General features: G+C 46.2%; 2 protein-coding genes across 10 annotated transcripts; one reads left to right on the forward strand and one right to left on the reverse strand.

Annotated features, from left to right (window-relative positions):
- The first annotated feature begins 204 nt into the window (after positions 1 to 204).
- On the forward strand, positions 205 to 9785 carry LOC109740875 (protein WHAT'S THIS FACTOR 1 homolog, chloroplastic). 9 transcript variants are annotated; one of them, XM_073505778.1, is made up of 6 exons: positions 205 to 2083; positions 2817 to 3226; positions 5156 to 5498; positions 5972 to 6098; positions 6344 to 9269; positions 9378 to 9785. In XM_073505778.1, the coding sequence occupies exon 1, from the start codon at positions 295 to 297 to the stop codon at positions 1465 to 1467; it is 1173 nt and encodes a 390-aa protein (XP_073361879.1). In that variant the 5' UTR covers positions 205 to 294; the 3' UTR covers positions 1468 to 2083; positions 2817 to 3226; positions 5156 to 5498; positions 5972 to 6098; positions 6344 to 9269; positions 9378 to 9785. The 9 variants fall into 9 exon arrangements, with proteins under 9 accessions (XP_073361879.1, XP_073361881.1, XP_073361887.1 ...); XM_073505780.1 differs by lacking the exon at positions 2817 to 3226; XM_073505786.1 differs by lacking the exons at positions 2817 to 3226; positions 5156 to 5498 and having other exon boundaries at positions 5972 to 6473; positions 7200 to 9113; positions 9181 to 9269.
- Positions 7234 to 9240, reverse strand: LOC109740884 (uncharacterized). The gene is made up of 3 exons (XM_040396837.1): positions 8990 to 9240; positions 7505 to 7576; positions 7234 to 7423 (listed from the first exon to the last, which is right to left on the reverse strand). Exons 1-3 carry the CDS (start codon positions 9103 to 9105, stop codon positions 7276 to 7278), a joined length of 336 nt encoding a protein of 111 aa, XP_040252771.1. The 5' UTR covers positions 9106 to 9240; the 3' UTR covers positions 7234 to 7275.
- Positions 9786 to 16311: the final 6526 nt, after the last annotated feature.

The raw sequence follows: 16311 nt of genomic DNA on the forward strand, positions 1-16311 counted from the left end.
TCGACGCTTGTCTCGGGCGCGATCGGCTGTTACGACCTGAAGAGCGCGGGGCTGGTGGAGGAGTCGATACGTGGTTTTTTCGTTCGTGGCGGGTCAGCCTGAGGTGGGAGTAGGTACAAAAAAAACCAGATAAGGTGGGACGAAAATAAACCTGGAACGGAGATAGAGATGAACGCATTCCATAGCCGAGTAGCACCAGCCCAGATAGAATAGACTATCAGCCCATGAGCAAAACAAGCCCAATCACTCCCATTACCCCTTTCCTGCCGCCGCCGCCGCCGCTGAAGGGCGCTCATGGCGCGGTGGTCGTCTCCGAAGGACCCGGCTCTGGAGGCGGCCCTCCGCCGCAACCGGCGCTGGATCGTGAACAACCAGATCAAGCGCCTCCTCCTCCGCTTCCCGTCCCGCTCCGCCCCCGTCCGCCTCCTCCAGTCCCGCTTCAAGACGCTCGACCTCCTCGGCCGCGCCGCCAACTGGCTCCGCAAGTACCCCTCCTGCTTCGAGCTCTTCACCGGCGAAGGCCCGGCCGGGAGCGGCGGGGAACTCTGCTTCGGCTTCACCAAGCGGATGGCGGAGCTCGTTGACGCCGAGGAGGCCGCCGTCACCGCGTCCGAGCCGGCCATGGCCGACCGCCTCGCGCGCGTGCTCATGCTCGCTCGCGGGCGCCGCCTCCCGGTCTCCAAGCTCGCCGCGCTGCGCGGCCCGCTCGGCCTCCCAGACGACTACCTCCTCCGCATCCTCCCCGCCCACACCGATCTCTTCCGCCTCGCCAACCCGTACCCTCACCGCCGCAATGCCGCAGAGCTGGAGCTGCTCCGATGGGTCCCTTCCCGCGCGGTCTCTGCCGTCGAGGCCGCAGCCTCGGCGAGCAACTCCCTCCCGCGGTTCACCTGCTCGTTGCCGTCCTCTTGGGCCAAGTCCCACGAGAAGATGGAGGACTTCAACTCCACACCCTACATTTCGCCCTACTCGGAGGACGGGGCGGTGCCTGGCACAGACGCAGAGGCTGAGAAGCGTGCGGTGGCTGTGGTTCACGAGCTTCTTTCGCTCACCTTGTGGAAGAAGATTTCGGTTATGAAGCTAGAGCACTTCAGATGGGAGTTTGGGCTGCCAGAAGACACAGCTAGGATGCTGCTCCGGCATTCTTGCCTCTTCTATGTGTCGAATCGGTACAAGATTCACACGGCGGTGCTCCGTGAGGGTTACGAGGGGTCTGAGCTGAGGGTGAAGGATCCAGTGGTGGCAGCAAAGGATAGACTCGGGGAACTGATGCAGGAGGGTCTGCACGAATTTAATCAGCGGCGACGTGCTGTGAATTTGGAGAAGAAGAGGAGGAAAGGTGAGGTTGATGTGAAGAAGGAAGAAGAGGAGCTCGAAGATGAGGCAGGGGCACTGTTGGATAGTGCGGAGAAGAGGGAGGAAAGACGGAGGTTTTACAAGGTGTTGTTTGGTGATGATAACCGGTGATTGGTGTATGTAAGTCTGATGCCCCTCTATACTTGTTGAACGAATGATGATATCTTGAGATACACTAAAGCAATAAGAGTGACATTGCTATGAAGGGATGACACATCTATCTGCACATGGAAATTGTTTGGGTTGTTGTCTCGCTTGCTGGTCAAAGAGAATTGATTCCCAAAATCGGAGAACTGCAAGAATACCGGCCAGCCAGGCAGTTTGATCTTTTTGTAGATTATAGCATGCCCCTTCAGGATAAAAGCAATCACTTATGGATTCTCCTAAATGACTAAATGGTGGAATTCTGGTGTAAAAGGGGTCCTTATCAAGGAAACCAAACATATGGATGCAATCAAGTAACAATGTGTGTGAGAAAGATCGACAGATCTGCAGAACTTGCAAGTGAAATGCCAATGCAAACTGGTCTTATATCGTCAGAGAGAACAGAAATCATGAGCAGCAAATGCTGCATGCAAGCATGTGCAATTGACTATCTACAAAAGTGAGCACTGCGATTTTGGTGGATCTTTGAGCACAGTTGGAGTTGTAGCCTTCTGCCGGAATATGTTTTGTATAGCAAATATGATCATCCCCAGAAATGGAACTTTGATGAGAATGATTTTAGGTACACACCTTTTTCCCGGTTTTTTAGGAAAATGTTTTGTTATAGTTGAACTTCTGTGTGTTGGCATTTCAGTTATGAGGTTTTATAGATAACAACTTTACAAAAATTCATTCATGTCCTCTCTAGTCATTTTTATCACAAAATTCTTTAGTTAATCATTTAAATTCTACTAGGATGATGCCTTGTCCTTACGTAAGCACTTATTTGCTTATACCAGTTTGGCACTGAGTTGTGGACTACTGGACTAATGACTCATTGCATTTTGAAATGAGTGGTATATTTCTATGTAACAGTCCATGGGCCTGCATAACCAATTAACAGCTTGCTCAACGAGTAGCAAGTTATATACTATATGTTGCCTGCTGATGTTGGGGTATAAGTAGAAGTAAGAAAATTAAACCTAACACAGAAGGATACATAAAAGGAGCTTTAACAACTTGATAACCGAATGTGGCAAGGGTATAAGCCTGCCTTTATGTTTGAAGAACATAGAGAAATGGGGATCAATGGAAAGCTATTGAAGAGAAGTGCCAACCATCACAAGCACCAAATTCTGGGTTTATTCATGGTCTAAAAGCACATCCATCCCTTGTTTTTCTGGTGCTGCCATGCCTTCCGTTATCTTGTTGCTACCTTCCCATCCTGCAAAAGTGATGTAGATCACAGTTTAGTATTTTTAGTCATTAAGGCTTGTGTTGTGAACATGCATGTTTTGTTTTATATTTTGTTTCAGCAAGGAGAGATACCTTTGGACATGTTGAAGCCACGATTTTCCAGCTGCTTGTACTCTTGGCATAGCGCGCAACTCTCACAGCACATGTGAACAAAGCAGTCCATGTAGGGTGATCCTTGGAAGTTGTACTGTGCCCGCATTGAGGAGCGTTTGGTACAAGAATACAACCAGTTGCAGCCTATGGATCCTAGCAAAACATACAGGGTCCCATGCATGCAGCATGCTGGAAACAAGGGGAGTTAGCCAACAAGACGTATGTTTTTATGCTTGATCCCAAGCGCAAATTGTAATTGTAGCACATACATCCTGAGTCTCTGTCCACAACCTCAGCAATGCGACCAAATGTAAAGCAGGGGCACCAACAAGTCAAGCAACCCGCAGCATTAGCCACAAAAGTGAAGCATCAGGATGTAAGTGAAATGCACTCTTATAAACCCCCCAATGTATAAGCCATAAGTACGTGTGAGAAGAGCATGAAAGATAGTTCTCCATACAGGTGCCGCAATCTCCAAAGCAGTCACAAAGCCCAACCGACCACTTCCCTGACATGCTGCTGATTTCTTGGGGTTGTGATCTGTGGAATATGGAAATAGATGGTGTGTAGCTGTGCCTTTGTGAGCAAGAATACCTTGATCCTGTTGGTATTTATAGACTAGAAACAACATGGTATCAGTGCCCATTTGCACAAGTATCTGCTCATAGTAGATTCCAGTGCATCATTTTAGTTGTCTCATGGGCTTTCTGTTTTCTTCTTGCACTTTAATGTTGTATGTTGTGTTTACAGGTTTTGCTGTAAATTAGCGTTTTTAGTCTCATCATGTTCACTTGGCTTGTTCTGTTTGATTGCTCCTTCGGGAAATCTTATGCTCAGTTAGCATCTGGCAGCTATTTGGAGCTTCCAGTTTTGGTTGTAGCATAGACCCCTTTTGTTCTTTTCATCATTCATTACTTGGCAAGTAATAGCTGCTATGATGATTGGAATTCGTGGGCTGACGATGATAGCAATTTGAGGTCCTCACACAATGATTGGAATCCAGTCTCACTATGTTTTCAGTTTCATTAGTCGTGCAACACCTGATTGAAGCTATGGAAAATGTCACTGCAGTCCTCTTTCTGAGGCTTTTTCTGGGAGACTTTTCAATGTAAATTCGAGTTGGATAAGATCTTCTGCTTCCGAGATTTCCTTGATGGAGCCCATACTGTACCCTTAATAAAAGCCCCAAATTTCGGTTGCTGTTTTCGAGTTTCTTAATCGCCTCCAGTTCTGTGCTCGCTTTGGGCTTTGTCCATTTGCATTTGGGGGGCATTATCTGGCTCTGCTATCTGTACTGTACAGATTACATAACCTACAGATAGCTAAGATATTGACCAATTTGCACAGTTATGTGGAGATCATCTGTCATACACCGTGAAGTACCGTTGTTGGTGTGCCAGGGTTTGCTCTTGCAAGTCTTGAACTACAGAATTTGCTGATCTGTCCCAAACTGATTGGCTACAGGACAGGCTATGGCGAAGTCAATGTACAAGGACTACATCATGCATGCATGACATTGACAATATGGTCCATATTCTGGTTTGATTTTTACCTTTTTGCCCTGTGGTTTTATCTTTCCCAGGACAATGTTTCGTGTGGCTGAGCTATCTCTTGTGTGAATTTTTGCCATCTCGACTATGAGCTTCTGCAGATGTCAGAACCTTTTCAACCTTTCTTGCTTGTTCTGTAGCCTTTTCTAAGATATTTTTTTCTTCAATCATCTTAAGCTACAAGATATCCAATCTTCAAGTATTATATTTCATATCCAGTTCGGCAGTCAGTACCGAGTCAAGAGATTCATAGCTTTACAAATTGAGCAGTACATTTTAGTTCATATGCCACTAAACTTCAGTATGGTCTACAACCATATAATGCTCGACTGTCGTCAAGACGTCAAGTAACAGATCACATAATATATGTTGCCTGCTGGTGTGAGAAAACATAAATGAAAGTAAGAAATTGAACCAAAATCACAAGGACAGATAAAAGGATATTTAACAACTTGGTTACCAAATGGAGCAAGTCATATAAGCCTGCCTTTATTATCCCTTCGGATGTTGGAGAACATCGCGAAACGAAAATTAACAGAAAACAGGAGAGCCAATCATCATATTCATAGCCATCAAATTATGGACATGTTCCAGAAGCACATCGCTTGCTTCACTGGTGCTTTCATGCCTTGCACACACCCCACAAACTTGTTGCTACCTTTCCATCCTGCAAATGTAAATGGTGTAGAGCATGATTTAGTCATGATTATTTCTTATTTGTTAACATTAATACTCATGATTATGCTTTCTTTCAGTAAGACTCAGAGACCTTTGGCCATGTTGAAGCCGCGATTTTCCAGCTCCCTGTACTCTTGGCATAGCGCGCAACTCGGGTAGTGGTGGACGTACCAGTCCATGAAGGGCCATTCTTGCAAGTTATATTGAGACAGCATCGCCGAGCGTTTGGGAAAAGAATACAACCAGTGACAGCATAAGAGCGACAGACAAACATACAGGGTCCCACTCATGCAGCATGCTGAAAACGAGGAGAGTCAGCCGAGAAGATCGATGATTTTTATGCTTCAAACCAAGCACAAATTCTAAGAGAAACACCTACATGTAGAGCCTTTGTCTGCAATCTCAGCAATGCGGCCAAAGGTAACACAGGGGCACCAGCAAGTCAAGCAACCTTCAATGTTAGGAAATAGAATGATACACAGATGAGTACTGCAAAGGGGGTAAATAATCTAGTCCCCCAGTACTTTGCATGCTGCTTTACGAAACCCATGTATAAGAGGCGCAAGAAGAACAAAAAAAGGCTAGCTCTGCATACAGATGTCGAAATCGTCAAGGCAGTCGAAAAGCCCAACTGACCACTCCGCAACCATGGTATTCGTTAGTTTGGTAGATTGTGAATTCGTAATCTATGGAGTTGGGAATAGCGTGGTGTGCACCTGTGCCTTTGTGAGCAACCAATGTTTATATACTAGTAGTAATGGTGCAGTACTAGTTAGAAGATATGAAAAGGTCAATTGATTCAACCGACTCCAGTGCAGAAATTTCTTTCTTGTTTTTATCGGCTTTCTCTTGCAATCTGCACCGGTTGTTGTTCGCTAATGCTGTGTTTACAGGTTTGGCTTTGGATTGGTCTTCCCAAGGACAGCGTGTTCAATTGGCATGTTCTGCTTTGGATCAATCTTTCGGAAATCCTATGCTGAATCAGCATATGTCAGCACTTTGGAGCTTCCAGCTTTGGTGGTAATTTCCATGCCGTATCGTCGTTTTCCTTATGTATGAAATCAGCCTGATAGTAAAATACTGATGATAATCACCATGTCAATCTCGGTCTAAAATGGGGGAACCATGCCTGGTGATAAGCTTGTAAAAGTGTTGGTCGTAACTTCTCCCTGTCCAAGTCTACAGATAGCTAAGTAATTAACGAATATTGCGCAGTTATTATGTGGAGATCCAATATCATATACTGTAAAGTCCCCTTGTGCCAGGGTTTGCTCTTAAAGTTTTGAGATGAGGAATTCGCTGATCTGGCCCGAACTGATTGGCTACAGGACTAGAGGGTACCGTGAAGTCAACGTACAATGACTACACCATGCATGCAACATGGTCCATATTCCGGTTTGATTTCTTTTTGCCCTGTGGTTTATATCTTTCTTGGACAACGTTTCATGTTTCATGCGGCTGAACTACCTCTTGTGTGTGTTTTTTGCCATCTCAATTATGAGCTTCTGTATATGTCCAACCTTTCTCGAAATTTCTTGCTTGTTGTGTAGTTTTTTGTTATCATATTTTTTCTTCAATCATCTTAAGCATACAGGATGCCCCATCTTAGTATTTATTCCTCATGCCAGTTCGGCAGTCAGTATTGAGTCAAGAGATTCATAGCTTTACAGCTTGAGCACTGCATTTTAGTTCACAGGCCACTAACTTCGTACAATCTACAACCATATAATGCTTGTCAAGTGACAGATCACATAATGTATGTTGCCTGCTGTGTTAGGACATAAATGGAAGTACGAAAACTGAATCAAAACCACAGGGACTGATAAAAGGAGATTTAACAACTTGATTGCCAAATGGAGCAAGTCACTAGACCTGCCTTTATTTCCCCTTTGGATATTGTAGAACATCATGATATGAAAATTAACAGAGAACAGGAGAGCTAAGAGCATCATTTTATGGACATGTTCTAGAAACACATCCCTTGCTTCCCAGGTGCTTTCATGCCTTGCACACATCCCACCATCTTGTTGCTACCTTCCCATCCTGCAAATTTAATGATTTAGTCATGATTACTTTGCCTTTGTGAAACGCATGAATTTTCTTGACTATGCATTCTTTCAGTAAGACGCAGCGACCTTTGGCCATGTTGAAGCCACGGTTTTCCAGCTCCTTGTACTCTTGGCATAGCGCGCAACTCTCACAGAAGAAGTGGACACAGCAGTCCATGCAGGGCGATGCTTTCAAGTTGTATTGCGACCGCATCGCCGAGCGTTTGGTACAAGAATACAACCAGTTGCAGCCTACGCAAGCCAGGCAAACATACAGGGTCCCATTCATGCAGCATGCTGAAAACAAGGAGACTCAGCCACAAAGATGGATGATTTTTATGCTTCGACCCAAGCACGAATTCTAAGCGAAACACCTACATGGGGAGCCTTTGTCCACAATCCCAGCAAGACGACCAAAGGTAACACAGGGGCACCAGAAAGTCAAGCAACCTGCAATGTTTGGAAATGGAATGGAACATAGATGAGTACTTTGCAAGTTTGCATGCTGCTTATGAAACCCATGTACAAGGGGTGCAAGAATAACAGAACAAAAGCCAGGTCTGCATACAGGTGCGGAAATCCCCAAAGCAGTCGAAAAGCCCAACTGACCACTCAGCAACCATGGTGCTAGTAAGTTTGGTAGATTGTGGATCTGTGATCGTTGGAGTATGGGAATAGCAGCGGTGTGCAGCTGTGCCCTTGTGAGCTTTGATGCTACCGATGTTTATATACTAGCAGTAACAGTGCAGTATCAGGTATGACAAAGTCAATTGCTTCAGCAACCAATTCCAGTGCAGAGTTTTTTTTTTGTTTTATGGGGTTTCTCTTGCAATCTGCACCGAATATTGTGCGTTAGTGCCGTGTTTACTGGTTTTGCTTTGAATTGGTCTTCTCAAGGAAACCGTGTTCAATTGGCATGTTCTGCTTTGGACCAATCTTTCTGGAAATCCCATGCCCAATCAGCATATGGCAGTATTCTGGAGCTTCTAGTCTTGGTGGTAACTTTCATGCCTTATCGTCATTTTCCTATGTATGAAATCGGCTTGATAGCAAGTAATACTAATGATAATCACCATGTAACTCTCCGTTTAGAGTAGGGGAACCATGCCTGGTGACAAGCTTGGTAAAGGTGCCAGTTATAAATCCAAGCCTTTAACCAAACACTTGCCAGTTAACATAACGTATACGTAGTTGTTTCTGCACAAAGGTGTGTCCTGCTTGAACTTTCTGGTTACGGCCATGGTTTCGTTTTTCGTATCGCCAACTAGAGCTAGAGTATTCCCTGTTGGGGATGATGTTCATGTGCTTCTTTTTATCTTCTACTGATAGGGTACCATCTGCTTGTTGAAGCCGAAAGTTCTGTAACAGTTGAACCAAATTTGGTAGAAACTGAATATTCAGAGTAGCAACCAGTCGGGTAATGCCTCCTGACAACCTAAAGAATTTCGACAAACGGAATGTTTAACACTGTTCTGGGGGCTGCAGTCAGCGAGTTTTTCTTTGGAACTGTAGTGAGTGTCTTTTGGTTGCTTATTACATGATGGTTGTCTCGGATAAGGTTTCTGGTTTAGAGGGGAAACAGTTTGTTTCGGATAGGTTGTGTTCAGCTGCAGCAAAACATCAGGCCACGCTCGCTCTATGCAAATACCTCTCGGGCCTGGCCCAAGTATTCGGTCAGTTCCGAAAGAGAAGTATACCCCCCCCCCCCCCCCCCCCCCCCCCCCATACCTCTTCAATTGGACAGAAACCCCAAAGTCTCTGAGAACCGGGCAATTCTCCACTGGGTTTTCGAGAGGATTTCAGGTGGTTTGATGATGACTGGGCTTGCTGACTTAGCAAAAGTGAAAAGGGACAGTATTTCACCTGATCGCGCTGTCGCTGCCTTTCTTTCCTGATTGCCTCTTCATCTCTGCCTGCATCCTCCTGGCCACCTCTGCCGTCGTCGTTGTCGCTGTGGCCCTCATCTCCGCCGACACCATGGCTGCAGGTACGTCGCCGACCCCTATTTCCTGCTCCCCTTCTCAGGAATGCACATGAATGGAATGCACACTTAGTGAGACAGGGAACAAAAAAAAGAAAACAAGACTAGGAAGCTTTTGATGCATTTCAAGTACAAAAAACATTTCAAGCAGATGTAGCTAAGGTATGGACCATGCTTTCTATTTGTAGCTAAATTCATATTTGTCCTATTGCCATACTAAGATGCATTTTAGAAATATGAACTCAGCGCTATGTGAATGTTTATTTGTAGGTTGCTCCTATGGCTGCCAATGACAGAAAAAGGATGGGAATTGCTATGCAGTCCACACCTGTTGCTGTCAATCAAGAAAGGAGGGAAGCTGGAAGCCTGAAGATCTCTGAACCAAGCTCACAGCCAAAGCTCTTATGTATTCCCTCTGTAAACAAATATAATACGTTTTAGGCCACTAAAACAGAGGTAGTAGTACCTAAGCACTGTGTGTTCAACCTTGCTGCTTGCAAGGAAACCATCAATACCAAAAAAGGCCCCTCACTATGACAACCAAGACATGTTTCACTACTTTCAGACATGTTGCTACTGTTTTTTTTGGCACATTGTACTACTTGATATGACTGTTACAGTACTGTTTTTTTTGGCAAAATGCACCTTCTGCTATGATTGCTACTCTTTTTCATTGTACTACATGTCAATGTTACTTCTTTCTGGAAAAGATGCTACTTCCTCCGTCCCAATATAAGTGTCTTAACCTTAGTACAACTTCAAGTAGTACAAAGTTGAGACACTTATTTTGGGACGGGGGAGTACTATTTTGATTAGAAACAAAGCATCACATGCATTTCCATACTAAGATAGCTTAACTGACATTGGTCCCAATACATACATAGCAAACTGACAACCAGTACAGAGATGATTTTTTTTAGTTTTTTTAGTATTTTTTTTGAATTTACTGTAGCTCAAGAGCAGATGAGCCCGGGCGCCGAGTTGAATTTCCGCTCCTTTAATTTCTTCTCCACTCCTTCCTTGCCTATTTCTCCATCTCTTCCAGCGAGCGAGCGCCCCTTGTGCTTCCTCTTCCTATGCACCTTCGTTCATTAAGGTACAGAGAACAAGAAACATACAGCCATAATCCTCTTCCTCTTCTAACTCCCTTGATCTTTGACCGTTTCCAAAACCTAAGATATCTAGACGTGCGCCTCCGCTTCCTCTTCCAATCCCCTAGCAACCCCTGCCCTCTCTGTTCCTAATTCTTCCAAGAACTCTCGAACTACTGCTGCTCCATGTGTAGGAAACATTGCATGAAAAACAAAAATATTTCTATGCTCACGCAAGATCTATCCATGGAGATGCATAGCTACGAGATGGGGAGAGCATCTACATACCCTTGTAGATCGCTAAGCGGAAGCGTTTATTAACGCGGTTGATGTAGTCGTATACCTTCGCGATCCGTCCCGATCAAGTACCAAACATACGCCACGGTTTCTAATTATGAGGATTAGAGGTAGTTAGGGCTAGCTTTAATTAGTCAACTAGGACCAACTAAAGGAGGCTAAAAAACTTGTGTTCTAGGGGCTAGCCCTGCTCCTCTATATATATGTTGAGCCCTGGGGTTGTTACTTGGGGAGAGGGCCTCCCCAAAATCGGTTTGGAACACAAAGATAGTCCTTCCCGGACTCCAGGGCCAAACGCCACGGTACCTGGCGCTACGACGTCTAGCCCGGGGGGTGGGGTGGGGGGGGGGGGGGCGGTAGACGCCAGGAACCTTGGCGTCTAGCCCCAGCCCTTCGAGAAAACCCCTTTGTGCACTGTCTTAAGGCCTTGTGGGACTTACCCCTTGGCCCAACCATATCATCCTATATATCAATCTTTACCTCCGAACCATTCCGGAGCACCTCGTCATGTCCGTGATCTCATCCGGGACTCCGAACAACATTTGGTCACCAACATACATAACTCATATAATACTATATCTCAACGAACGTTAAGCGTGCGGACCCTACGGGTTCGAGAATGATGTAGACATGACCGAGACGCTTCTTCGGTCAATAACCAATAGCGGGACCTGGATGCCCATATTGGTTCCTACATATTCTACGAAAATCTTTATCGGTCGAACCTTTATGACAACATACATAGTTCCCTTTGTCCGTCGGTATGTTACTTGCCCGAGATTCGATCGTTGGTATCTCCATACCTAGTTCAATCTCGTTACCGACAAGTCTCTTTACTCGTTCTGTAATACATCATCTTGTAACTAACTCCTTAGTCACTTGGCTTGCAAGATTCTTGTGATGTTGTATTACCGAGAGGGCCCAGAAATACCTTTCCGTCGGTGACAAATCTCAATCTCGATTCACGCCAACTCAACAGACACCTTCGGAGATACCTGTAGATCACCTTTATGATCACCCAGTTATGAAGTGACGTTTGATAGCACACAAGGTATTCCTCTGGTATCCGTGAGTTGCATGATCTCATGGTCGAAGGAACATGTATTTGACATTAAGAAAGTAGTAGAAAAAACTGAATGATCATATGCTATGCTAACGAATGGGTCTTTTCCATCACATCATTCTCCTCATGACATGATCTCGTTATCAAGTGACAACACATGTCTATGGTTAGGAAACCTTAACCATCTTTTGATCAACGAGCTAGTCTAGTAGAGGCTTACTAGGGACTTAGTATTTGTTTATGTATTCACACATGTATTTAAGTTTCCGGTCAATACAATTCTAGCATGAATAATAAACCTTTATCATGAATAAGAAAATATGATAATTACCAATTTATTATTGCCTCTAGGGCATATTTCATATAGTCTCCCACTTGCACTAGAGTCAATAATCTAGTTCACATCGCCATATGATTAACACCCAATGAGTTCTAAGGTGTGATCATGTTTTGCTTGTGAGACAGGTTTTACTCAATGGGTCTGCAACATTCAGATCCGTGCATACTTTGCAAATATCTATGTCTACAATGCTCTGCATGAAGTTACTCTAGCTAATTGCTCCCATGTTCAATATGTATCCAGATTGAGACTCCGAGTCGTCCGGATCGGTGTCAAAGCTTGCATCGATGTCCATAACTGAGAAACATTTCCTCAGTCCTCTTTAGGTACCTAAGGATAATTTTGACCGTTGTCCAGTGATCCACTCCTGGGTCACTATTGTAAACCCTTGCCAAACTCATGGCAAGGCACACATCAGGTCTGGTACACAACATGGCATACATTATAGAGCCTATGGCTGAGGCATAGGGAATGACTTTCATCCTTTCTCTTTCTTCTGCCATGGTCGAGCTTTGAGTCTTACTCAACTTCACACCTTGCAATACAGGCAAGAACCCTTTTTTTGACTGATCCATTTTGAACTTCTTCAAAACTTTGTCAAGGTATGTGTTTTGTGAAAGTCCTATTAAGCGTCTTGATCCATCTCTATAGATTTTGATGCCCAATATGTAAGCAGCTTCACCGAGGTCTTTCGTTGAAAAATTCTTATTCAAATATCCTTTTATGCTATCCGGAAATTCTATCATCAACAATATGTCATCCACATATAATGTTAGAAATGCTACAGAGCTCCCACTCACTTTCTTGTAAATACAGGCTTCACCGTAAGTCTGTATAAAACCAAATGCTTTGATCACCTCATCAAAGCGTATATTCCAACTCCAAAATGCTTGCACTAGTCCATAGATGGATCGTCGGAGCTTGCACACTTTGTTGGCACCTTTAGGATCGACAAAATCTTCTGGTTGCATCATATACAACTCTTCTTTAAGAAACCCGTTAAGGAATGCAGTTTTGACGTCCATTTGCCAGATTTCATAATCATAAAATGCAACAATTGCTAACATGATTCTGACAGACTTAAGAATCGCTACGGGTGAGAAAGTCTCATCGTAGTCAACCCCTTGAACTTGTCGAAAATATTTTGCGACAAGTCGAGCTTTGTAGATAGTGATATTACCATCAGCGTCTGTCTTCCTCTTGAAGGTCCATTTATTCTCAATGGCTTGCCGATCATCAGGCAAGTCCACCAAAGTCCACACTTTGTTCTCATACATGGATCCTATCTCAGATTTCATGGCCTCAAGCCATCTGTCGGAATTTGGGCTCATCATAGCTTCTTCATAGTTCACAAGTTCGCCGTTGTCTAACAACATGACTTCCAGGACAGGATTACCATACCACTCTGGTGTGGTACGTGTTCTGGTCGACCTACGAGGTTCAGTAGTAACTTGATCTGAAGTTTCATGATCATCATCATTAGCTTCTTCTGGTTGGTGTAGGCATCATGGGAACGGTTTTCTCTGATGTGCTACTTTCCAATTCGAGAGAAGGTACAATTACCTCATCGAGTTCTACTTTCCTCCCACTCATCACTTCTTTCGAGAGAAACTCCTTCTCTAGAAATGACCCATTTTTAGCAAAAAAAGGTCTTACCTTCGGATCTGTGGTAGAAGGTATACCCAATGGTTTCTTTAGGGTATCCTATGAAGACGTACTTCTCCGCTTTGGGCTCGAGCTTATCTGGCTGAAGCCTTTTGACATAAGCGTCGCATCCCAACTTTAAGAAACACACTACAAAAAAAGACACACCCGTGACATTTTGGGCCGAACAATTATTTTTCCTGTCATGCTTATGACACTTCTATGACGATAATTGTGACAAAACCTGGTATCATCATAGATGTGGTGGGCTCCTACTTCTATGACAAAAAATCATGACAGAAAATGGGCTTTTCGTCCTGGGCGGGCCAGAGACGCAGTTGCATGACATTCTTTGGGCCGTCCATGACGGAAAAAACCGTGGTAGAAGCGAGGGCGAGGAAAATATCAGGGAGTTCCCGGTTACGGTGGGTGGCCGGGGGCTGAGCGATGTGTGTTTCTCTCGTACACGTACGCGCGCGTGTGCGAGGCGTTGCGCTCTAACTGAACCCGAGCGAGGCGTTCGCCTACTGAACCCGAGCGATTGCACTGCAGGCTACGCGTTACTGAACCCGAGCGATCGATCGATCTGGCTGTTAACTGGACCCGATCGAGAGATTCCTTCGCTAGTGCTGCTAACTAAAACCGATCGAACCAGCTGCCTCCTTTCCTTGATGAACAGTGAGTGTTGTTGGGGGGGAGGGGGGGTGGATGAACAGTTCTCGGTGGGGGGTTGGATGAACAGGACCCCGTGGTAGTAGAGGTCGTTGCCGCTGGATGAACAGGACCCCGATCGATCGAGCCGGTTGGGGGTGGATGAACAGGACCCCGTGGAGGTCTGGTTGAACAGTAGCCGATGGAGAGCTGGATGAACAGTAGCCCGTGGAGGGGTGGTTGAACAGGACCCCGTGGAGAGGGCTGGTTGAACAGTAGCCGCTGGAGGAGCGGTGGAGGCTAGATGAACAGGAGCCCGTGAATGAACAGTCGCAGGTGGAGGCTGGAGGAGGTCGACGTGGATGAACAGTAGCCCATGGAGGCTGGAGGAGGTCGACGGTGGAGATGAACAATAGCCCGTGGAGTCCCGTTTTGCGGTACGCCACACCCCTCCCGATGAACAGGACCCCCGTTTCGACCGTAGCGCTCCAACACAAGTCCGTTTCCTCTGTTTTGCGGTACGCCACACCCCTCCTGATCAACAGGAGACCGCTTCGACCGTAGGAGGTCCAAGAGAAGTCCGTTTCCTCCGTTTTGCGGTACGCCACACCCCTCCCGGTGAATAGGATCCCGTTTCGACTGTAAGGCGGTCGAACACAAGGCCGTTTCTGCCGTTCTGCGGTATGCCAGGCCTCGTTTTGATTGGCTGTTCCGTCCAAGCTGGTTGGCTCCCGATGAACACGACGCATTCCGTTGCCTCCCAATGAACACGATGACGCGGTTTCTCTGTTCTGACCCAGTCGGTTGGCTGCCGATGAACAGGACACCATCGCTGCCTCTCCATGTACACGAGCCCTGGCCGTACGTATGCGCGAGTAGGCGTTCGAGACCCCGCCCGTATGTATGTACGTGGCCGTATTTTTGGCATGTGGCTGTATGTATGTGTACACGGTTTAGACGGGACAACCTGAACTGCTACGTGGGGGGCTCTACTATGACATGTGCCGCTACTTACTTGGCCACGGTTCATCGTTGCAGAGCGATGGATCGACCAGTATGTACGTACACATTCGCGACAAGACAGACAATGGTACATATGCTTCGACCGGGTGGGTCCCAGCTGTCAGGGAGGATAAGGACGCACTTCCTTGCGTGCGAAGATATAGCTGCTGGGTCCCAGCTGTCAGGGGGGAATCATTTTTTTTGCCCGTAATAAGGACGCACTTCCTTGCGTGCGAAGATGTAGCTGGTGGGTCCCAGCTGTCAGGGGGAGAAATCATTATTTTTTAGGGTAAAAAGGATGCAGTTGCATGCATGCGTCCATGGGCGTGGTGCGTCCCCACTGTCATCCTCCCACGTACAATCATCTTCCGATGACTCTCGTTTGTTGACCACACCATGCCGAGCGCACCAAGGCCGGCGAACGACGGCAAGGCCCCAGACTGGAATGACTCGGAGATGGGGAAGACGAGGCAGTGGAGTCGCAGATGGAGAGGAGTGGGAAACTTGACTGGTTCGGGTGCACGACAGCACTGCCGCCCACGGGAGACAGGAGAAAGAACAGAGGTTGAAGAAGGAGCACAGCTGTTGGATTAACATTCAAAGGTCCAGCTGCTAGAATCATTTGTTGATTAAGTTGACAAAGCCCTGCGTACACGTCAGCTTAGTAGGCCCACAAGTCAGCCACCAAATCTGCCGGGTCCTAGCTGTCATCGGGAGGAATAGTTTTTTTCGCATAACAAGGAGGCACTTCCATGCGAAGATACAACCGGTGGGTCCCAGCTGTCAGGGGGAGGAAATATTTTTTCAGCTTAATAAGGAGGAACTTTCCTTGCGCGCGACCATGGACCTCGTGGGTTCCAGCCGTCAGGCTCTCCACGTAAAGTCCTCTTCCGATGACTCTCCTTTGTTGACCACGCCGCGCCGAGCGCAGCGAGGCGGTGGACGACGGCGAGGCCCCGGATGGGAACGACCCAGAGATGGGAAGACGCGGTAGTGGAGTCGCATATTGAGAGGAGTACAAGGGTTATAACTGGTTCTGGTGCGGTATGGGGCTACAGTCGGTGGAGAATAACAGGAGGTGTGGAGGGGTGGAGGGATAGCCTGGCCGGTGGTAGG

The sequence above is a fragment of the Aegilops tauschii genome, chromosome 7 (assembly GCF_002575655.3).
Source record: "Aegilops tauschii subsp. strangulata cultivar AL8/78 chromosome 7, Aet v6.0, whole genome shotgun sequence".
NCBI classification, from domain to species: Eukaryota; Viridiplantae; Streptophyta; class Magnoliopsida; order Poales; family Poaceae; genus Aegilops; species Aegilops tauschii.

Bases quoted from the DNA above. Each gene is read 5' to 3' on its own strand.
- LOC109740884 (XM_040396837.1), bottom strand. From the start codon at position 9,105: ATGGTGTCGGCGGAGATGAGGGCCACAGCGACAACGACGACGGCAGAG. The intron at 7,577-8,989 runs GTGAAATACTGT...CAAACATTGCAG, and splicing joins GGCAGCGACAGCGCGATCAG to GTTGCTTGACTTTCTGGTGC. The intron at 7,424-7,504 runs GTAGGTGTTTCG...CCTTGTTTTCAG, and splicing joins TGTGGACAAAGGCTCCCCAT to CATGCTGCATGAATGGGACC.
- LOC109740875 (XM_073505778.1), top strand. From the start codon at position 295: ATGGCGCGGTGGTCGTCTCCGAAGGACCCGGCTCTGGAGGCGGCCCTC.